Consider the following 24,559-nt stretch of genomic DNA (forward strand, 5'->3'; position numbering starts at 1 on the left):
CTGGTGAAAACTCCTGCAAGTCGTCCGAGTTCATTTTTGAGTTTTTTACACATTGTGAAAGCGTAGATTCCAAGCTTTCTACTGGTGTATCATAAACCTTAATCTGAGCATATTTTACAAAGATATGCTCATTTGAATGTTAACTTCCAGTTCCTGCTTCTTCTGAGAAAACCACGCTCAAAGTTTCAGAACTTCTCCTACCTTACGGCAGGCCAGGTAATGGGCGTGAACAACAGGGCCACATTTACATAAAGTCCACCCAAACCAAGCTTCTGAATCGAACTGGTGACGCTCATCAGAATATTCCCATAGGAAATCCTCCTTCGTCAAACTTTCACTGTCGAGTGATCTTGAAGTTGTCCGAAGTCTGTTGATAATTCTTGCTGCTTCTTCATGTCTCTTCTACTTTTCTTCGCTGCAGGGTTCATCTTGAGGCTTGTTGTTAAAGGTGATAACTAGAAACAGCTGTATACATGCTGAGGGGGGTGGCGTTTGAGCCATGCGGTGTTTGTTATTGTCCATCTCAATGGGTGAAACTGGGAACAATGGCAGACTAAGTGGCCAATTATCACCCTGCAGTTTCGCTTTCCCCTCCCCTCAATATCCTTGCAGCAACTGCGAGGACTACTTGTTGTGGTGTCACGCTAAACTCATCTAGGAGGACGGTATGATATTGTACTGTTTTCTTCTAACTCTAAGGCTGTATTACTACCAAGAATCTGACACAGTGGTAATTTCACGGCTTCCTGATTGGTAAAAAACTACAAAAACTATCAATGCTGAATTAAAAATGAACAGACTGTCACACAAACCCAGTGTCAGTGACTGGCATCACAGATAGGTTTCTTAAAAGGTGTTTTAAAGCCCATAAATGGGTGCCACATTGGATATGAGGTTAAAGACACTTTTTAGGTGTGCTGAGGCAGCCCCTAATTTTATCTCAGCAACCCTCAAAAATGACAATTTACATTTTTTTCTGACTGGTATTTGGTAAATATGTTTTTAATTCACAACTGCAATTTTGAGAGTAGCTTCAAAAATGGAATCCCCTCTCTCTTTCCACAGTTGGTTTAGACCAGTGGTTCCCAACCTGGGGTCCAGGCACCCCTACAGGGGACCCCAGATTTCAGGAGGGGTACAAGACCCTCTCTGCTGTGACCTTGTCCAAATTAGATGTACATACATACACTGTTGGGTTTTTTTTAGATTAAAATAAATCATAATTAGATATATTGTACAACAGCATATTAGGGCCACCCTAAAAGTAAAAAATAAGAGGATCTGTTCATTTTAAAGCAATTTTGGGAAGAAAGACATTTCAGGGATATTAAAGTTGTATATTTACAACAAAAACTTTAAGTTTTCAAGTTTATAAAAACTTGAATTTTGACGTTGAAACTCAAAAATGTTCAAGTGTTTAAAATCATAAATTGAAAACTTTTTACAGGCAAAAATTTCCAGGAAACCAAACTGAAAACAGTCGTGAGATTTTTGAATTTATAATCTGAAATATTCCAAGATTTGGTCCACTTATATATACAACTATACTTTTTTTCTCATAAATTAACAAGTCTCTAAACTTCTTGAAAATTACCAGATCCTCTTTCTTATCATTTTTTTAGAATGCAGTTATTTGACTGGTTGATGTTGCTTACATTCCCACAGCGCTAACCCTGCACAGCCATGCAGCCCTTGAAAAACAAGTGTACTGATATGCAAAGATGTCTTAATTTCATAATGTCTTCAGGAGATAAGCACCCCTGAAGTTCTGATTCTTAAATTGCCCCTGCTGACTCTGCCAGGCAAAGAGATAAAGCTGAGGCAGACCTAGGCTGAATCCCAAACACCACAATCACAGACTGATGAAGTTAGAGGCACGTTCTCACTGTGCAGGCGAGCCGTTAGTGCCGACCTAATGCAAAATCATTAAGTATAGGAGAGCTCAAATGTGGACTTCACAATGGCAAGTTATGCACTTCCAGTGAGTCTGAATGAATTCACACAGTGGGACTTAACCAGGGTTCATTGCAAACTCACTCTCATGAAGGATGGCCAGCCCTCCACTAAATGTGAATTGGTAACTGTGGATACGTCCACACAGCATTTATCATTAAGCTCACTGTCTTGACTGCTACTTGTAGAGTGGAACTAATGTGTTTTAAAAAGTTTGTTGATGATGAAAAGTTTTAGCCCCTATCACTACATCTGCCACTGAGCCTTCAAACCCAGCTGGATTGTTAAACAAATCTCACACATCTGTTAATTTGTCAACTGTTACCACAAAGTGGCCAGTCATGTGTGTCTTCACTATGTGTCCTCCTTTGTGTTGCTTCATCCCCTCCCTCCTTCTCTCTCTCTCTCTCTCTCTCTCTTTCCTTCTCTCCCTCTCTCTCTCTCTCTTTTAGTCAGCCAGGCTGTCCATCAGGCAGGGAGCGCTTGGTGTCTATTAGTCTTCTCATCTGTCATCTGGCCCTTTCTAATGAAGTCCTGGGTGGATTTATAACACCAAGTGAAGTGCTCTGGTGTGACTGAGGATTTTGTGCACTTACGTGTGTAAGTCAGGGACTGACACAATGATAACAAAATTTAGTTTTCTTGTGCGTTAGATCAGAAGTTTTGTTCCTCCTGTGGATGGTTTTGCTATTCAGGTGTACACTCCAGCGTTAACAAGTCTTAGAAGTGTTTAGGTCGGACCTAGTGTTGGTGTGTGTCAGCTTGAGTGTATCCTTCAACAGCACTCAAAATTCAGAAAGAAAATGACATCCACACTTTCTAGGAAAAATGTTTGATTTCATCAAAGTTTTGCCTCAGAACGAAAGCAATTACTCAGAAAAAGTGCTGTTTGCTTGGAGTGTTGTTGAACTTTCCCTTTAGAGACATTTGCTCTGCAATGGCTCAGAAGATTCAATAAACCAATCAGCCCAAGGAACATGCTAGATTATTGTGAAAGAAATTTTTCCTTTTAAAAAGCCAATGTCTTTTGCAGCTACAAATACAAAGGAGGCTTTATATGCAGTCATGTGGAGAGGTATATGTATTAGCTAATGACCACTCAACAGTCAGAGTCACCATGATGACCACCCAACAGTCACAGAGTTAAATATATATTAAATATACATTATGATTAGCACTTCTGTTGATTAGATTTTATTGGTTCTATTCTTTTGCCAAAAATAGCAGGAAATAAAAGAAACATCCAGATTCATTTAGGCAGATCTTGTTTCATTTTTATGTATTTCCTGTTTTTTTTTTTCTATTCTTACTTGGTGCTACATGTGTAAGAAGAAGAAGAAAACAACAACACTTTGACATACCTTCAGGTGTAGTTTGTTGGTCCAAGAGCCAATGACTCTGTACTCTGCTATTGATCTGTTGGTGATCTGGTATTGAAAAATATCATACCGTCCCGGAGCATCCCCATTCTCATTGAAAACCACAGGTGTACCGGCACTTCCTGGAAAACAGAGAGAAAGGTTTCCTTTAGTTGTTTGTTCTGACACTATTCTTCATTTATTTCTGCTCAAATGTTGATGTTTTACTGCTCATCACAGGAATGACTGACCCTCTAAAGTAATAAAGGAAAAATGAATAAATAAAGATTGCAATTTCCCAGAACAAAAAAAGCCTGTAGGTTTGAGTAACTTTCTTTAGTTGTACTGTCTGTGTGGCAAAAGAGGTTGTAGAGACCTTTGTGAAAACTGTTAAGAAGACTAAAGACAGCTTATACGAATGTAATCTTCTGGGAATAATAAGGTAAAATGTAGCAAAGTAGAAGACAAAACTACAGACCAGTTAATCTAGAAAGACAGAAAAAGTACACACAATTGGAAATAAACCCAACAGGGCGATGCAATACTATAAAGTCAAATATAGCCTCCAATGGCATGGCTGCTTATGACAGAAATTTGTAATAAAATATTGACTTGACTTTAGTGATTTAGCTGCTTAGAAAATAGCCTCTTTGATTCTGCTGTTGAAACCTAATCCATAGCACTTTGAAGTCTCCTCAGAACTTGCCCTCTTGGCTGTTCGTAAATGGGACTGCATGAATAAAAGCACATCCTATGATGGTTTTCTCTCTGCAAGAGCCTGTTGATATTTTCTTTTTGATTTAACAGTTTTCAAGAACGGTTGAAGCCCAAACTGTGTTCAGTTTAGCATCTTTAGCATATTTGCTCCATGTGTGCTTCTTTAATGGAACCACATTGTCTCTGCTGTTTTCTCCTTATGTACTTTTTAATTTCTTGCCACAGAAAAAGAGGCTGCAGCATGATTTACTTGAGACTTTTCCCTAGATTTGTACAAAAAGAATTAGCCATTTGGTGTCTTTGATTGGTTTTCTCTCTAGGCACTGCTGCACAAAATAACACACTGCTGAATGCTATGATTCCCCAATCAGACTAATAACCACTAATAAACACAGCTAAAATAAACATAAAATAATCATAAATGACCAAAATGTTCAGTGACTTGAAGAGACTTAATGAGTTAGTTCAGATACTAATATGTGCATTCTGTTTATCTTTTATGGCACTTTTCAAACAAAATGCTGCCCAAAGTGCTTAACAACATGAGATCATAGAATTTACAGTTCAAATAAACTTAAATTTTTTTTAAAAAGCATTTATAAAATGTAATAAAAAAAATAACAAAACAAAAATCAAAAAACAAAATAATAAGATAGAATTTAAAGCCAGAATGCAAATATATGTCTGGAGTTTCTTCTTTCTTTCTTTCTTCTCAAAGTGAGTCTGCTGTCCTGAAATCATGAGAGAGGCTTCCCCACAGTTTAGGGCCATAAAAGCTAAAGTAGCCTCAGTAGAGTTTGGAGACTTCTAAAAGAAAGGCACTGGAAGATCTGATCATTCAATTTGGAAAATTAAATATAAAACAAAGGCAGTCAGTGATGTATGAGGGGGATAAATTATTTAAGGCTTTGGAGATGACTACAGGGATTTAAATCAATTCTAGGGATGCACAATATTGGATATTTGCCGATGTCAGATGTGCCGATATTGACAAATCAAATTTAGCCAATACCGATATGTCAGTATGTATGTCGATCTAAAACTTCAGTTCTTAAAACACAAAATTCAAACTTTTAGTAAGAACAAATTAACACATTTCAGCCCTTAAAACACACTTTAAAAAGTAAAAAAATGATGAGGAAAACAGAGAAAGACTCCAGCTGACGTAGGTCTTTTGGTCCAACCTAGAAATACTACAAACCTATTTGTTTGTAGGGCAAATATTTACAGCTGATGTAGGCAGAATTTTATAGCCAAAATACCAGCATTAGATATCGGCAGACATGTTCATATCTGCTGATACATTAATCCCCCAATGTCTTTCTTTAGGGATTATTTTTTGGGCTTTTTTGCCTTTATTATGATAGGCTAGCTCAGTGGTTCTCAAAGTGGGCTTGTCTTTGTGTTGGTTAAAATCCTGGCTGCTGCCTTTTGCATTAACTGCATCTTTTTGAGTGAGCTGTGCGAGAGACCAGTAAAAGTAGGGGTCAACCAATTTTGGCTTTTGGATTATAAGTAGTTCATAAGACCAATAACCAATATTTGGAACCAATATACATTTACTAGGACTTACAAAATGCACTTAATGTGGCAAAAGGAAAACTGCATGATCATAAAAATCAAGTAAAAAAATAATTTAGCCCAAGATCTATCAGCATGAGAAATGAGAAAGAGCAGCACAGTAGTAGCAGGAAAACAGGACGTGATGTCATACACTCACTGTGTAAGTGGCGTTGCCCTTCCTTTTATTTGGCCAACAAGCAGAATTTCTGTTAAGCGCTCATTTAAACTTAGAAAGTTTGTATCCATCCCACTGTTCATATGATTAAGACAGTTAAAAAGTAAACTTAAAGCACAGTGGTCAGGTGACACCGAGATATAAAGTTGTGTATCATCAGCATAGCAATGAAATTTTACATTATGATGGCTATTGATTATGAAGATGCATATAAAGAGAAACACGAAAGGTCCAAGAACTCTTCCCTGTAGAGCGCCATATTCAAAATCCGAAAATGCCAAAACTTACAAAGAATTTTCTGTCGGATAGTATTAAACTAAACCAGTCAATTATCGTGCCAGAGAGACCAACCCAAATCTCTCTACCCATTTATGGCAATTTATTATAGCAATTACATGCTTAATGGATATGTAATGAAGCAAATCCTTAAGGCAAATGTGCTGCCATATTTTGCCTTTAAACTAAGCTGTGTTTTATAGTACTAGCATGTGCATAGTATGGGTGCTTGTGCTGCAAGCTGCTGTGATTGAAAATGCACATGCACGGTTGAGTTTATGTGTTCTGTAAGGTTTAGTTTTCTCATCACCAACAAGGCTTAACTTCTCCTCTTCCCATCTTTTATGTAGCAATGCAATCAAACCACATTTCTGGATCTGGCATAGCATGAAAGAAATCCAATTACATTGAGCACTGCAATATGGAAATTCCACCCATGTTCTATAAGTCACTGAAACAGTGCAATGATGCTGAGGGTGTATAAAAGCAGTTACCTGTTTGAGAGAAAATAAGACAGAAAGATAAAGACAGAGTGTTCAGATAAAGACTGGAAAATGACTTAGAGGATGAGAAAACAGGCAGACAAAAGCAGATGTCAGGCAAACAGATAAGACATTACTCATGCCTGAAACTGAAAAATAATACCAGAAATAAATTTAAGTGTCTGAAAGCAGATAAACTGAAAGACGGACAAAAAGGAAAAAAGGTCCAAAAGAGTTGGGCAGGTAGGGAAAAAAATATGCAAAACAGCAAAGGGGTATTTACACAAAAGGGAAGAGAAAAAAAAGACAGAAGAGAAAGAGAAAGAAATTCAAATACATCAAGGGAAGATAGAGAAACTGAGCCACTATTGAGGGAAAGAGAGTGAGAGAGATAAATGGAAGAAAACCTAATCAATAGAGAGACAAAAGCAGAGGTCTCAATCTCCCATTGTTTCCATAGGTTATGAATGAGGTCCAGTCTGCCAGAACTAGTCCAGCTGTACCTATTGTTCCTACTGCTATAATGGTCAAGCAAACACACACACCTTTACACACAAATGAAGTCTTAGTCTAACCTTGCCTGTAATTACCAAATACCAAATAGGAGGTAACAACCTGCAATTAGGTCTTTCAGCTACTCACAGTGCAGCACAGCAGGAGGAGGAGGCACAATTAGTGATTCAAAGACTTCCATGGAAACTTATTCAAACCGGTACAGCAACTGTTTAAAGAGAGTTATTTATGTGCTGCCTAGGCAATACTTTAACGCACAATACTTTATTTATGGAGTTCATATGAGGTATGCATTAATTCTGTATGACTAGTTTTAAAAAAAACTCCCAATCTCAATTTTGTGATTCATATGTTTGTGTATTCCTGTGCATTCAGAACAAGCTGCTCTCATGTGTTCAGTTATTTGCAACAAGCCCAGCTGTTGTATCAGTCACATTTAGTTCATTCAGAGGATTTTGCCAAACAACTTAATCCCCTCTATCATTTCTCTCCCTGATTCAACAGCGCCCTTACGTCAGCACTGTTTTTAAAGCAATCACACACAGCTTTTAAAAAGCCATTAATATAAAGGTAACACCTTGATGAATGCATTGTGATGGATTACCAGTGCATACCACTGTTAGCATAGCAGAGGGATACATGACGTGTGACGTACTTCTCACTAATCCCTGCTGATGGATGCTGATGCATCAGGCTGCTGCTGCTGGCAGTTTAACCTCCTCCCCCCCAGCCTCCTCCTTTATAGCATAATGCAGTTGTACCTAAATTCAAATTCATACTACTATGGATTAATTGCTTTGAACTAATTTTATAGTATTCAACACAGATTAACATCACAGTATCTTTTCAGATGAGTGTCTTTAAGCATGCACTCCCTGGAAGGTCAGAGCACACATCTAACCAAGGAAGCATATTTTGAACAGAGCCTTCTCCTTCAAATGAAAGTGTATATCCATTTTGCAATAAAATGGTTAAATGTATGACCAGTGTTCTTGAAGGAAAGACCGTTTAAAGGTATGTTTCAACTCATGACTTGCTGGCTGTGGTTGTAAACAAGGTTGGAGAAGCAGCTGTAAGCACGGCAGCTCTGTGCACAATTGGCAACCCTGCTAAAACTATGTTAAATCAATGATAAACATACTATTTCTAAGTTTGGGTATTGTTTTTTTTTGTTTTCTGACACTGGTGTTAAATCAGTACTTTTTGTAAGATGCCAGTCGAATATGAGGTAGGAAAAGAAAACCCGTGTAACTTAACGCATAAATCCCACAAATTCCATAATGTTTTTCTTCCCTTCATTTGGGGTGGCAGGGTATTGAAATGAGGTATCGATATCTGTGTTGTAATCTGGTCCCATACCATGTCAGAACCAGATTTCGATACTCATCCTTTGCTAGTTCTTCCCAATAAAAGTCATCAAGCAGGTGTCATATTGTTAAGTGTTTTTATTGTGAAAGCTTACATGATTTATCTCAGCAGGAGAGAAATGAAACTTAAAACTACAGCTGTGGTTACAAAAAAGTATGCACAGACTTATTGGATAATTTTCTTTGATCTTATGCTCAGACATGAGTTGAGTATGCCATCACAGGTTTGTTTTAAGGGGAGAAATGGGGTTGTAACTTCTGAATAAGCATTAAAACGTATTATCTCTGTAAAACCATATTACCACTATCACAAAGGGCAAGAGATACTGTAATATACATTTTAGGCCATACTGCAATCATTATTCCCCTGAAAAGCATGAAAACACTTATAAAATCAACCAGACAAGTCAAGCCTTACACTGAGTGAAAATGAAAATACTAAGTGCCAAATGACCAACAAGTGGCACCATAAAAACCTGCCAACAAAGTACTGTACAATAGTAGAGATAGCATATTTAAAAAACCCTCCCCAAATTGTTTTCTTTGCAATTCATTTTCCCTTTCTCCTCTCTCCCAGCCCTTCACTCTCTTCTGTTGTCTTCAAGAGTTTTTTGGTTTTTTTTTTTCCTGCAGATATGTTGTACCGATGAAACAAAAATTGGTTTTTCTGTTTTCCCCAACTCAGTACGCAATATTGGGCATGGGATATATTCAAGTTCCTCTGACTGAAAACAACAACTCAATGCCCTTCACTTCTTCTTTCTCATTTTTGCTTCCTTCATTCTTCACAATGTCCATTTTCTTTTGGCAATCTCAGCTGCAATTGTACCATGATCTCTCTTCATTTTTTCCTTTGCTTCCATTTTTATTCTTTGCCTTCTCTTGCCTCTTTCAAGCTAACTTTTTTCTTCACTTTTGTCCTCTTTCTGTTTTCTCCTCTCCTTTGTTTACTTACTAAATTTTTCATTGACCCCATAGGCCCTGTTTTATCAATCCATCTCAATCTGCCTTGGTCTGTTTTCTCTTAAACCACTACCTTCTTTAATTTCCCTTCTCCAAACCCTTATCAGAGCAAATATTGGACTGTAAATAAAGGGGAAAAATAAATAAAAAGAACAAATGAAAACAGATGAGGCCAAAGTAATTAAGCCATTCAGAAGGCTACTACCAAACACTTGCATGTGAGAGAAAAGATTTGTTTTTCCCCTTTCATGCCCTGTTAAGTGACTTTTATTCATTGCCCCCCATTCCTACCAGTTATGCTTTTGTAAAGCTAGCTAAGCATCCAGCATCTAAAGCAGTTGTTTGGAGCGGAGACATGCTGACAGGCACTTTAAATTATGCACAGAAAAAAGCAGGCTGCAGTCTCTGAAAGTAGCGTTAACCTTGACTAGAAAATGATTATTCAATCTCATAGTGTTTTTTACCATTTGTTGGCAATTTCCGAGAAAGGTAGATAAAGACGGCCCTATTTTAAAAGCAGCAGCAATTACTGCAAACACGCATACAATGGCTATGACAGGCAGTGGTCGCATAAAGCCAATATGTTGGGAAAACAAGTAGCTGCAGAACCTTCATCAAGTCTGATAAATGTTTTGGTTTCAGAGAGGTGGGCTTCTGGCCAAATAGAAATTATTTGAGGGTTTATTTTGTTCTCTAGGAAAAGCTCCTCTTGGCTGGGAATATACGCAACAAAGAGTTTGTGCTAATTTCTTTTAAAATGCATCCAAAATTAACAAACATAAAATAATCATGTACCCTTGTATTGTTTTACTTTTAAGAGGATTTATTCACAGCTGAATGGTTCGCCTGCTGGGCAGAAAAAAAAGCCACTGCCAGTCATCGCTGAATGTGTTCATGTTCTCTCACTGCAGTTTGTGTCAGAGGTGGGAGCAGTGACAAATCCAACACATATTTTCAACACTTCTCACTGAAGTTGGCATAACCTTGATAAATAAATCATTCACTGGTCACCCTGGCAACAAACCTCCACCTCATTCTGTAGTGATGACGATCATGCTGAGTTAGTCAAAAAGACATGATGCACTGCAGGGAAGATATTAAATAGAGCATTTACAGCTCTCAGTCACACATTTATATCTTAAAACAAAGTCAGACATGATTGATGAACACACTTATTGTCTTTCCAAGTCCACAAAATAAGATGCTACTTTCTTATGCTTAATTGGGTATTTGATTGGTATTGTAGAATGAATCTTCTTCCTATATTGAGAGCTGGCTGTGTTACAGGTAAGAAGGTCCGCCTGCTCTATGTTAACAGATGAGACATTGGTCAAACTGAAAATTGCATTTGGATTTTGGTTCCTAAAAAGGGGTTTGGTCATAACATTAATTTCTAACTGAGGCTGGGCGATATGGCCTAAATTGATATATCATATCATGGTATTATGTTTTTTCCTGCTGGTATAACATGTTGGGCAGTAGAGTTGATTGGGAGGGTGAACTGAGCCAGAGGAGAACACACTTTGCACATTTTACAGCATCTGTAGTTTTAAGTTTAATTTCTCTCCTGCTGAGAACTCCACTTTTCCTGATGCAGGCATTAACATTCATAGCATTTTAGCATCAGATTTGTACTGTGAAGAACTTGTAGGAAATCACGTGCTTTATCATTGATTCAGCGCAGCTTTTAGCGGTGAGTGTACAGAGCTACCGTGTTTAATAACTGGACTCAAACTGGGCTGTAGTCTGCCACATGTCACTCAGCTACACCAACACTGGCATCTGTTGTGCCTGATTTGTGCTCTACAACACAACGCATGTGATAAACCTCTTATTTTCTTATATTCAAACAAGTTCCCTTTTAAGTTTATGGTTATTTTTATATTTTGCAGCCTATTTTTATGTCTCTTCTATAGTTACTAAAACCTTTCTCCTTTTATAGGAGTAGTGGAAGTACATTTTTGTGATGCAAATTTCATCATCACCTTGTCTTCATTCCTTTTGCGTAACCTAGAGCAAGCTGACAAGCTCCATAATAACACAGAAATCAGAGGTCGGATTTATAGTAACACTTCACTGGAATTCAATTTGTTACCTTGTTTGGCCTCTTTTAGAGCGATATTATAGATCTGTGGGATTTTTTGGAGTATCTTTGGATGCTTTAGGTCCTGCTTTATGCAAAGAAATGGGTAGAAAAAGTGATTAGAATGTGAAGCAAGGAGACAATGACCATTGACTTGAGCTAATACAAATATCTGACAGAAATGACAAAAATATGGAGCTTTAATTAGCTTTAAATGACTAATTAGTCTACAGGAGGTCCTAGTGCATTAAGCATTGAGAGTGAAAAACACAAACAGAAAGAAAAAGGAGCATTCATTGCTCAGATAAGGCAACAGGAGCACTGGCAGATAATTTTGGTTAAAAGGAAGTGTTTATGTTTGTGCCTTTAAGAGAAAGCAAATGTTTTTCTTGGCTTTTTAGCAACTGTAAAGCACTGTAGACATAAGCTCTGCTGTGTCCTCGAGCAAAAGAGTGTTCCCCTGCCTGCCAGAGGCACAGCTCTCCAGCTTCCCTGCAGACTCTGAGCTTCCTGTTCCCTTTGGGGAAGAAATAATAAAACAGAACAAGGAGAAGAAAGCTACAACTCTCACAACTTTCACTTTAGATTTTCAAGAGGAACTCCCAGGTTATGACCTTTTGCTTCATTCATGTATCCGCTAATAAACGGGGGGGGCCTTCAAGCCCTGCAACTAATGAACCTGGCAGGCAGACAATGATATGTTAACACAAGGAGAATCAGAGATGTAAACAGTTATATTTGCACAAAAACAAAGATGAGCTGCTGTGCCGCTAAGTTCAAATAAATGTCAGTCAAATCCCGCTGAATCATACGAAGCAAAACAGAGAGAAGGGAAAAGAAGATGAACAAAAAATGAAAGTGCATTTTCTCAGAAGGCAAAAGGAGGGGAATAAAGATTGAGCAAAAGGAGTGACACAGAAAAAATGAGGTAAAAAACAAGTAAGCAGGTCTGTGGAGGAACATCAAAACCCGTCTTTGAGACAGATGCGGAGACACATGAAACAACTTAAAAGCAAAAGGAGAGAGGGTGAACAGGGGAGAATCTGTGTGAATATCACATAGCAAGAAGGCTGAAAAGGCTCCCAACTTTTTTAGTTTGACAGGAAAAAAAGGAGGAAAAAGCAGAAGCGGGAGAAAGAATATCAATTAGCACAGGCCTTAAAGCTTCCCTGTCTGACTGAGATAGAAAGAGGCAGATGGAGAAATGGAACTTCGCTGTAGAGCTGGGGAAAAAAGAGAGACAAAAGAAGACAAAAAGAGGGATGATGGAGAGGAAGAGTAATGAGCTAGAGAAGTAGAAGAAGAAGTGCTGTTAAAAAGCCCTTAGCGTTTCCCCCTTTACTTTAGGAACACTGAGAATGAATCGCTAAACTTCATATCAGGGACTTAATGTTTGTGACAGGGAGAAAGAAAAACTACAGAGCAGCATGCATTAATAAAACATGATTTCTATGTGTCCATGTCTGTGTGTTTCGCCAACAGGCTCCCATCTGTGTGCCATGCATCGATAGCACTAACAGGGGAGAAGCACAGAAGCAGACAGACAGGGGGGAGAAATACAAAAAGAGAATGAGAAATGACGGAGGGAGAGAACCGAATCAAGCTTGGAAAAAGAGATGCTTTTTTTCCTTTTCGATCACATAAATTTGACTTTTTCGCAGTCTGTTGGTGTTTTCCGAAGCTCGTTGCAAAACTATCCTTACAACAACCTCTCCATCTTCCCCTTTCTCCTCTGTTCAAAGCATCTCATGCCTCTCCTTCCCCTCCTTTCTGGCTTTATCTCCACACTCTCCATCTCAAAAACTACCCATTTTGTCCCTTTCTTTTCTCAATGCACTCTAACTTTCCCAGCTCTGCATCTAGCCACACCTCCCTCTAAAACAAGGGTGTTGAAACCTTTTCCAGTGAGGGCCACACACGGAAACATATCATATATATATATATATATATAATATAAGAATGATTGAGTATGCTTAAAATTAACAGCTGACAAGGCCAATAGCCGATCATTTTAAGGATTTTGGGGAGGCCAATCAGATTTCAGGGGCACTAGTCAGACCTGGCTACCACTGGCACACCTGAAATGCTATTGGTAGTGCTGTTTGCTGCCATAAGCCATCAGGGTGTAATACAACCCGAGTTCCCAAAAAAGTTGGGATGCTGTGTAAAATGGAAATAAAAAATGCAATCATTTGCAAAGCTCACAAACCCATATCATATTCATAATAGGACATAAACAATGTATCAGATGATGAAACTGAAACTTTTACCATTTCATGAAAAACATGAGCTCATTTTAATTTGATGGCAGCAACATATCTAAAAAAAAGTATGGACAGGGCCATGTTTACCATTGTGTAGCTTCCCCGTTTCTTTTAACAGCAGTCTGTAAACATCTGGAGAGTGAGAAGACCAGTTGCTGGAGTTTTGGGAGAGGAATGTTGCCCCATTCTTGTCTGATGTAGGCTTCTAGCTGCTCAACAGTCCTGGGTCTTCTTTGCCCAATGATTAATTTTATGATGCTCCAAGTCTTTCTACTGGAGCGACGTCTGGACTGCAGCCAGTCCACCTGGACTTGTCTACTGTGAAGCCATGCTGTTGTGATGCAGTATGTAGGTAGTATACTTTAGACACCTCTGCTCTAAAAAAAATCCCCCCTGGTTGTTCTCACTATGCCTTGTCTGAGCAGTTAAGGAGAAATTCTGTTTGAGAGAAACAAAGCAGGATGATGAAACAATGCATATTAGAACAGGATCAAATCCAAATGAGTTTCACTGTGAATAGAAATGAAGCACTTTGGATAATTAGTAAAAGTAAGACTAAGAAGAAACAAAACAGAGATAGTTTAGAAAGGTTAAAAGGAGACAACGCACTCTTTACAAAGACAAGCAAACTTATACTGGCATGAATAAAACACACACTCGCTCAGCACCACAAAGCTTTGAATATGGCATCACCACTAATTACAGAAAACTCATTTAAGGAGCCTCCATCTGTGTCATGATCTGCATTCACTGCACACTTAGGGAAAATAGGAGGAAAGAGAGAGGGGAGAGCAGGGAAACTCAATAAAAACAGGGGGAGCAGGCCACTATTAAGCTGATCAAAAGAGACAAAAACAAGCCGAACAGAGGATAGAAATACAATTTGGAGAAAATGAAAGCAAGGGAGAGGAAGAATAAACAAAAGGAGCAACATGGAGTCGTATTACCAAACTTGGCAGAGAAAAGAGATGAAAGAGAGAGCCTGGATAAACAGAAAATGATATTCAGGATGTTATCTGGTCTAAAATGAAATCAAATGCATAGAACAAGTCTACCAGCTGTTTGCCCACTTCATATACACCTTTAAGTAACTTGATATAATCTTTGAAATGCACAAACACACACTCAAAATGCAGCTATTTGTTTATATCTACAGTATCTGTTACTAGTATTCCCTCCAGCTCCTTTGCTTTGTTCTTATCCTAATCCATCTAAACACTTTTTGCAGACGTTTGCTACAGTCCATAGCAGAATTCCTGTTTGGCTATGAAGCATTTTAGTCATTAAATACATTCAAGGTTTGTTTGAGAGCCACTAAAGTAAAAGAAAGTAACATAATAGAATTTGCTTACATAACAAAAATGTCAGTGACTCAGTCAAATGAGCTGAGTCACCTCAAGAGTGCAGAGAAACTTGGACTTATGAGGCGTTTCTTTATACACAAGCATTGATTGGTTGAATGTCACCCACAAACAAGGTAGTGTTTTAAACCCAAATTCCAGTTTTTGCTAGCATTAGCATTAGCCTATTGGGTGCTTCTGTAGCAAGGAGACAATGCTATATTAAGTGCTATATTTCATATTGTACTCAGGTAAAATATATATAAGACTTGGAGGCGTCTAATACTGACAATTCAAGCTTTAACTTTCCTTGAACAAAATGTGCACTTCTGGTATCCAGAAAGTCACATGTCCCCTTTGCCAGCTAGTGTTAATTTCGTTGACTAAAACTATGACTAAAAATGTTCATCGACAGCCTTTTTTCCATGACAAAAACTAGACTATAACAAAAATAGATCTGTGATGACTAAAACTAAGTTTAGTTTTTGTCAAGATGACTAAAACTAGACTAAAATGTAATGTAGTTTTCATCGGACATTCAAAATCCATGATATTTCTCCACTGTGGGTAAATCTGTCAAAAAACAATGGAGCTGTGGCTATTGTGTCTCTCAGCTGTAGAAAGCAGGGACCCCAGGTTTGGCAAGGTACATAGAACACACCATCATGATTTGGTACCAGATTCAGGTAAGAAAATAAATGCTTGGATTAAAAGTAAAGACTAAAATGTGACGACTTTTTATGGACTTTTTATGTCGACTAAAACTAGACTAAAACCTAAAAGGAAAAACTAAAATGCATTTCATTTAAAGACTAAAACTAAGACTAAAAATAGCTGCCAAAATTAACACTGTTGCCAACCAGGTGGCAGTGGGTTAGAGGAGGACGGACAGCAAGCATGGGTTTTATCTTTGGCTGAACAATGCAGTCAGCCAGAAGATCATGTGTGCTTGAAACTTTCTGTTACAGTTGAATGTCTCAAATTTTTCTCAACAATTTTCTTGGCAAAAATATTCAAATATCAGGTTTTACAAGTTTTATTTTTTTTAAATATGAGGAAAACCACATTTACTTAGCTTTTCTATTCTTTTCTAGCACCTTATCCTTCTCATATAATATTGTGCATTATGTATATATATCCTAATTATTAAACATCTGCTACTTTTATGCTCCAGGTCACCTTTACAGTCTGTTTGCACCTTGTTCCTTCTGTTTATTCTTTTCTTTATAGCATGTATGTCCTGGTAATGAAATAAGCTGGTATAATTGTTTTCTAGCCTGTATTACTGCCTTTATAGGCCGGCGTATTATCAAGGGTTTGCATGCCAACTCCAGTGTGTTTTCATTTAAAACAGCATAGCTTTTGCTTTTAATCAGTCATCTTTATCAAATGGCAAATGGTTTGCTCATGAAAAGAAAGCAGAGAATAAAAGCTTTTCATCTTAAATGGATGGTCTATTACGTGTTCATTTTCCCAAAATCTGTGGGCAGTTTAACCCAGTGTGTCTCGTATGAATCAGTAGGGTTTTGTCAAACATTACTACGATACAAAGCACACGTCTATGAGCAATATTCCTACCTGACTGGACCCTGGACTGGTTGCCAGCCATTTACAGATCTGAAATAAAGAGGCAGGTGAACATTCATGATCACACTCACACCTGTGGGCAATTTATAGCCACCAACTAATCAAACAAGCATGTTTTTGGTCTGTAGGACAAGGCTGGAGTACCCGTAGAGAACTCACACATGCAAGAGGAGAGCATGCAAAGTCTTATCCATCTACAAATTACGGTGTGCCTCTCTCTCTCAAGTCCTCTCCTTGCTTGTGTTCTTTATCTAAAGCTTTTAATCCTGTTTTCTTACCTGTAACTTTATTCAGGAAACGATCCCATTCAGAACAGCATTCATTTAAGTAATAAAAGCCAACTACAACCCTCAAAGGTGATAAAAGGAGGGCAAAGGTAAACAGTACGCCTTTGGTTGCAGTTGTAAGACTACTGATGAGACCGTCCCTCGCTGCACTGAAATTGTATGCCAGTATGCAGCTCGACTTTGCAAGTGGATTTGAATTGCTTCTCATCAATGTGAGGGAGCACTGCCAGTGCAGGCAAGGTGATACCACCTGTACAAGGCTGGAAATGATGTCAATAATCTCCTACTTACTACCTGCTGTGTGTAAGTGAGCCGCAGGTAGTAAGTAGGAGATTATGTGCCGATCTGAGGAGTTATGTTCCTGTCTGTGTGACAGATTTTAGTACTGAGAAGATGAAAGCCATGAATGAAACTATGGCCAATTAAGATATCTATACTCTATGTGATTTTATATAAGTTATATTTTTAAATAGAGATACAAGGGAAATAACTTAGAAATAGTCTTGAATGTTAGATCACTGTATAGTTGTTAAATAACTATTCTGGAATCAAGAGACGATTGCTTTGCTTCGCATTAAAATTTAAAGAAATGGAGAATAACCCAGCATGTGATTTCTGTAGAGGGACTTAAAGTTGCAGCTCCAAAACTGTTTTTGTTGGAACACAAAGTAAGAAAGAAAAAAGAGATCTGACTGAAGAAGAGAGTTGAAAAGTTAAGAGTCTATCATTTTGTGCAATAGTTATGACTTGACTGTGCATCAAATTTCAAAGGTTTCAGATTTAAATAAGGACACCATACTAAAGCATTTTTAACACTAGTGCATAAACTCAGGAAAATATGACTTCAAATATTACACCAGAGGTTTTATAAGACAGATAAGATGGTCTATCTCCATCTGTCATATAGACAGTCTGTCTCCATCTTCACCTTTGGTTAAGCTGACCCAGGACAGTTATCATCTAAAAGCTCCTCATTTTTCACTTTGCCTCTATCATCCACTTTTTTATTTGAAAGTTTCAAAGTTGTTCTCCTGTATCTTTCTCTTTAATGTCACACAAATCAGCCTGGTCATTGTTTTATCTCATTTTCCCTCTTCTCAAGGTTGTCATGCCCCTGCTGAAGTTTGATATAACACAGTCTGCACATCTCTGCCTTTGTCCAAATTTTCCTTTTCATTTAAAGTTCCCTTTATTCATCTAGTCCTCATGCAAAGCTTCATGACATTTTCTTACTTTCACCCAGCCCTGGGTCTTTGTCCTCTCCTGTTTTTCAGTCATTTTATCCTTGACTTTCAGCTAGTTTGTCGTTCTGTCAATACTATCCACCCATTCATTTGTATCATTCAATCTAACAGCAAGATTACAAATTTGTTGTTGTTGATACGATACGATACACTTCACTGTCCTCATGGGGAATTTGTCTAGGCTATAAGCATAAATTCCATGGATGCTTCAGGGTCTGAGCATCCACAGAGAATGCCAAGCACCCACTGTCTGCAGCATACAGGAATCTCTGACTCACTAATGAACTCGCCACAGCATATGTATGCATGCATGGCATTGTGATGTCACATAAACAGCAGAAAGGGATGGATGACGCTGGTTACTAAATTCCTTGACTTACAAAACAGACACATTTGGTCAGCACCATAGACAGCTCCACACTCACGAAAGCATACATGAAGGCTTATGGTATATTCTCCAAAAGGGATTTCTGCATAGAAAAGCATTAGCAAAAAGTCAATTCAGTTAAATTATTTAGGCAAATTATGAAGTTTCTCAAAAGTCACAGAGAAACGGCAGCAGGCAAGAACTGGAAAATAAATATCCCATTTAAAGCCTGGACAAGCTGCTTGTGTATGCTCCATTTCCACAAAGCAGTCCAGTGGGGTTCAGCACAGTTTCATCATGGTTTTGCTCATGAAACTGATCATACTTACACTTCCTCAGCTACCCTCATCCACCTCCACTGGCTCCCAGTTAGTGTCATGATCCAGGTTTTGATTTATTATGTTTCTGAGTTTTCATATGGTTCTTTGTGAATTCTTGTTTTCTAGTTTGATCTTGTTTTAGGTTTGGAGTTTATTAGGAGTTTTCTTTAGCCCTCGTGTTTCTTGTGTAGTATTTTCCTGTTTCTAGTATTTAGTTATTCCCTGTGTTTCATGTTTGGTTAATTCCTATGTCTCATGTTTAGTTTTACTCCCTGTGTTTGAGTTCACTCCTTGGTTCTTTGTATCCTCCTGTGTTTTCAGTGTTTCTGTAGTTTTGCTTCTTGTGTTCAGTTTTCAGTCCTTGTGTGCTTCTTGTGTTAGGTCCCATGTTTCCTGTTTTATTTTGTAGTTGCCTTCCCTTGTGTGTTATTCCAGTTTTCTTCCTGCCTGAGTTTCCCTCCACTTTGATTATCCTTCACCAGTTTCACCTGTGTCTGATTGTCCACACCTGTCTGCCATTGTTAATCACTCCCTGTGTATTTAAGCTCTGTGTCTCCCTGTGTCTGTGTCGGTTCATTGCTTATGTCTTCCCAGTGCTTGTTACTCCTCGTGCTTCCTCGTGCTCCCAGTGGATTTTGTTTTGTTTCTTTGATTTTGATTCCGGTGTTTAAGTTGTAAGTAGTTCTTTTGTTTGTTTGTTAATTAAATCCTTTTGTTTTATCTGCATTTGGGTCCTCCCTTTTGAGTTTTTTCCTGAACCTCGTGACAGTTAGATTCTGAATGAAATACAAAGTCATCCTCCTCACTCACAAATCCTTTCATGCCCTTGCCCCTCAGTACCTCTGACCTCCTTCACCCAAACAACCCGACCCAGAGCCTCCGGTCCTCAAACATTGGCCTTTTCACTGTTCCCACAACTAAACTTCATACCTATGGAGACAGAGCCTTCAGGACTACAGCCCCCATCCTCTGGAACACCCTACCTGAAAACATCCTCAAAGCTCCATCCTTGGACATTTTTAAAAAAACCCTCAAGTTCTTCTGTTCTCCATTCTCCTGTTCACCACAATCTACAATCTCTCCTAAACCTGCCCCACTACATACACTCAACTTAGTGTTTGTCTTTTATTCTTCTGCAAAGCGACCTTGGGTCTCATGAAAGGCGCTATACAAGTCCACGCTATTATCATTATTGATTATCTCATCAACCTCCGGTCTCAGTTGTTGTAGATACAGATCATTTGGTTTGGCTCAGTAGAGCTGGTAGTTTGGCTCCCAAACTGCTCTTCATTTGAAACCAGTTTGGCTTTTTGAATGTGGATTAAATGACAACAAAGGAAAGAGGAAAGGAAACTGGCACTTAAATGGGAGCTAGCTACCCCAGCTAACATTAAAGAGCTGTTTCGTAGCATATGCTTGTTCATGAACGGCACAGCATCACTCGGTCACTCATGGGGCTCAGCTAGCCTCACACTGGGTAAATTGATTAAACTGTGAAAAAAATCACTTTTTTTTAAAGTGTAGGTATCATTTTATGATAAGTGCAGCACACCGGTCCATTTAGAGCTTTTAAGTACTAACTCTCTTCCCTTCCTATTCATTCTTTATGGCTGTTCCCCACTACGTGACCTCCTGACTGGACACTCAGGATCAATGTGACTGCAAACATCCCATAAACCTCCAAAAGTTCCTGATTCAACCTCCATCCACTGCTCATCCAGCTGTCAGCTCTCCAGAAGCCGGTTCTTCTTGACACTCCAGTAGTCAATACCTGAGCAAAGTCCCAACTGACTGGATTGGACTTTTTCTGACCAACCAATATGAGTATTTTGCTCAAAATGTACATTTAATTGCAATACCTTGAATAAACTGAAACAAACTGGGGTTTTGACTTTCTCCCTTTTGAATGTTTTTATCTCCCGTTTGTGTTTAACAAATAAAAAACCCAGACATTTTTGCTGGACTCGTTTTTAGGGTAGGGGAAGTGAGGGATTGTGGGAGTTTTGATTGTATATGTCAGGATACTGAGACATTGTGTTTAACAAACTTTATACTAATTATGCATTTTGCAGAGGTTTTTTTTGTTTGTTTGTTTTGTTTTTTTTATACAAGAGATCTTTTTTTCCCAACTGATTTAATGTCTTCTATAGTTTAAGCTGTTATACAATGTAAGGGTTGCATTTTTATGTTACTCCTTGAGTGGCATTTAATCTAAATAACAAAATAGTTAAACTACTATACAAATAAAGATGGCCTTTTCATAAATGCAATGCAAGGAGAGACACCTGTCTGGAACCCCTAAAACAAATAATGAAAACTAAAAACAGACAGAGCTCTATCAGCATAAACATGCATCAGCACCTGTAACTCCAAGTGAAAATGAAAAGTAACATTTTTGTGCAATGAAAAGACATAACATTTATTTTCAATAAAACTCAATGTTAGGGGTTAAACAGTACAGAAAAATTTGGGTTCGGTACGTACCTCGGTTTTGAAATCACGGTTTGGTACATTTTCGGTACGGTAATTGAAGCAAACAATATACAGTATATATATAGTGCTTAACAAATTTATTAGACCACCACCCAAAGTAAGGTTTATGCCACAGCTGCCCTAAATTAACAGCATTGGTAATTACCAAAATCATTTTTATGTTTCGGCAATGGTCAATACACCAATATGTAGAAGCTCCTTAACCCAAATGATATTTTTAATGCTAAAATATATTATTGTTATCCATGAATTTTCAAATTTACTGATTTACAAAAAAAAATGAAAAAATAGTAAAGCACATTAATTTCTTGATTAATATGTCAACTTATAGTTATTTTCTTGCATTCCTGAACAGAAAAATAAGTTTTAGTTCTGACTTCTCAGAGAAGCCCAGTGAGCCGGCTCAAATTTGGGTATAAAAAGGTGAATTCAGTTTGAAATTCCTCTTTCCTGTTCAATATGGTAAAATGTGGAGAAATCACTGAAAATGAAACAGTCTGCATTAAAGCACTTCATGATGCTGGATGGTCTCTGAGACAAGTATGACAGGTGGTCTAATAAATTTGTTAAGCACTGTATATTATTTGTATTATCTATCTATATATTTTATTAAATTGTATTAAAATAAATAGGCTGAATAAGTTACATTTTAATTATTATTAATGCTGTGACCTCCTTCCAAAGGTTCTTCAATTATATAAAATATTTATAAATAAATACATTTTTAAATTACTAGGTTATTCTAACTGATATATTGACATATTTATACCCATTCTTTAAACACTAAAATTTCCCAGCCAATCTGAATGTATCATCTTACAAGCACAAGTTAACTTGTTAAGTATGCTAATGAGCGTCTATCCTGCCAATTTCAACACGGATTTCAGCACTGGATTACTTTTTTAACCAATGGGACCTACTACAAAGTTTGGGAGAACTTTTCACAGCCCATCTTGACAGATAAAAAGGTCAGAGCCGTGACATGATGGAGTCCCCATCAGGTTAACCGAATGCATACTTCTGCTCTGCATGCACTGCATGTATTTCTGAGCGTGCATGTTTGAAATGTCTGCAGGATTCTGCTTCTCAGAGTCTCTGTATGTTTGTCTCACTGACTATGGGATAATGCACCACTGTACATAGAAACATAAACATAGAAAGTGAAGTAAATTAATACGATTTAAATCACACAGCTGATGTCTCAACTTTCTTTCTCTTCCTCCTGAACTTTCCCCCCCCCCCACTCCCCATGTTCTTCCTCCATCTTCCTCCCAGTTCATTAAGTCCAGGTAGACCTTCTATTCCCATAACCCCTCTGTCTCTTTCACTCCTTGTTCCTCTCTCCAGGATCATTAAAGTCTGGTCAAGTTCAACTCCTTCAAGCAAGCAGCTCCTCTACTCCTGTCCTCTCTCGCTCTCTGAGGTTATTATGTGTGAGCTTCATTGTTCCCAAACTGGTTATTCCTCATCCTTCTTCCAACAGCACAATATCTTCCTCCTACTCTCTCTCCTCCAGGTTGACCAGCCAAGTATAGGGTTCATCATCTCAAAGTCAAGCCGCTCTAATTAGTGCAAGTCTGTTCCCATGGAGATGTCCATCTTGTCTCCCTACAGGAGATCAAACTTGGCAGAGATTAGATTGCAATCAGAGTTTTCCTGCCTGTTAAACAGATGAGAACAAACACGCATGTGTGTGAATAACAAAGGTGAGCTTGAGAGTGAACTGGTGTCACTTTGAATCTTACTCAAAGTACCAAATCTGGTACAGAATTTTTGTTAATTTCATATCAAAGTTATTATTCTAAACTCTATCAGTAGTTCCCACTTGGTACAAATATTTCAAACTAGGGTTGGGCAAAATACAGTAATATCATATACAGGGTTATCTAAAAGTAACTTTGGTATCCCTGTAATTTTCCTCGCTGCCTTTTGTTGCCTGATCTACACAATAAAAAGGTTTAAATAGTTATATTCTATAAGGGGATATATTTCAAAGAGCACAAATATGGTATTTCCTGCAGCCACTGGGAGGCTCTATAATTTGTAAAAAATATTCCAACATAAATATCTTCAGGTTTGGACCCTCATACATGAAAAATCTAACTAAGGTCGGACTATGTTGTGCAGAGTTATAAACAACTTCCTCTTTCCATATAAATATAAGAATCTGAAGCCTTGCCATGGCTACACTCTTAAAGTTTAGTCCACAAGCTGAACAACTTTCATCCTTTCTAGCTGGAAGCAAAAATTTTTACATAGTTCTTAAGACTGAACAAGGACAAGTTATTCAAAGAAAGACCCCAGGAAATAGCAGAATTTGTTTTTTGAATTTGTTTTCAAAATGGCAGACTTCCTGTTGGGTTTAACCATGATGAGACAAGACTTTTTAGCAGTCTCAGGATGCTGAATCCTTGTACCAAAATGTCATTCCTCCAGGGGAAGGGGGCTGTATTTTGATTGGGTTTAAGGGGTGCTATAGAGCTGATTTTGATCCAAAATTATCACTAGGCCTCATGTGCCTGCCAAGTGTGGTGAGTTTTTGGATGTTTGGGAACTGAGAATTTGAGAACACCCTTGGGACTTTGGCCCCAAATAGGGATGCAAAGATACCAATAATAGTATCAGTGGTGGCAACACCAAGCTTAAGTACTATGTCATTAAAGACTGCTGATACTGTGCTCAGTGGCATTTTATAGCATCATATTTGCCTCTGAAATTTCAAGCAGGTAAGTTGGAGCCATCTTTGCAGTTTGGTGATATTTTATAATGATGATGGAAAAAGTAGAGCAGACAAAACTTACGAGCCATCTCCATACGTGCTTAAAACTTAACCCCCTGCACTTGTTTTCTATTGGTTCGTTTAAAAGAAATCAGACAGCAGAAATATGTTTTGAGCAACTTTGAGTAGCTTCGAGTACGCACAGAGAAAGTTTCGTACATGCATAGAGAAAACTCAGAGTTTCACAAGCTTGGAATGATGGAAAGAAGCATGTGTACAAGCATGTGCTCTTCTTGGCAGCAAGTGCTTCTTGCATCATTTTGATTTTTAATGTGGCAGGTTTACAGAAATCAAAAATGGATCCTGTCAAAAGATATTTAGACAGGAAATTTTGTAGCTTTTTGATATTTCACTCAAAATTTAATTTAGAACTAAGAAAAAAAGGGGAAAAGGAAACAGCATGTACAAACTGCAGCCTTCAGCTGATG

At 38.0% G+C, this 24,559-nt stretch overlaps 1 protein-coding gene across 4 annotated transcripts in view; it reads right to left on the reverse strand.

Annotated features, from left to right (window-relative positions):
- Positions 1-24,559, reverse strand: part of grm8a (glutamate receptor, metabotropic 8a) — a 351,812-nt gene that overhangs the window by 44,641 nt on the left and 282,612 nt on the right. For all 4 annotated transcript variants that reach the window (XM_041781265.1, XM_041781266.1, XM_041781267.1 and 1 more), the window contains one exon: positions 3,315-3,454. In XM_041781265.1, coding sequence (XP_041637199.1) covers positions 3,315-3,454 — 140 coding nt within the window. The remainder of the gene's footprint in view (positions 1-3,314; positions 3,455-24,559) is intronic.

Source organism: Cheilinus undulatus, linkage group 23 (assembly GCF_018320785.1).
Source record: "Cheilinus undulatus linkage group 23, ASM1832078v1, whole genome shotgun sequence".
NCBI lineage: Eukaryota > Metazoa > Chordata > Actinopteri > Labriformes > Labridae > Cheilinus > Cheilinus undulatus.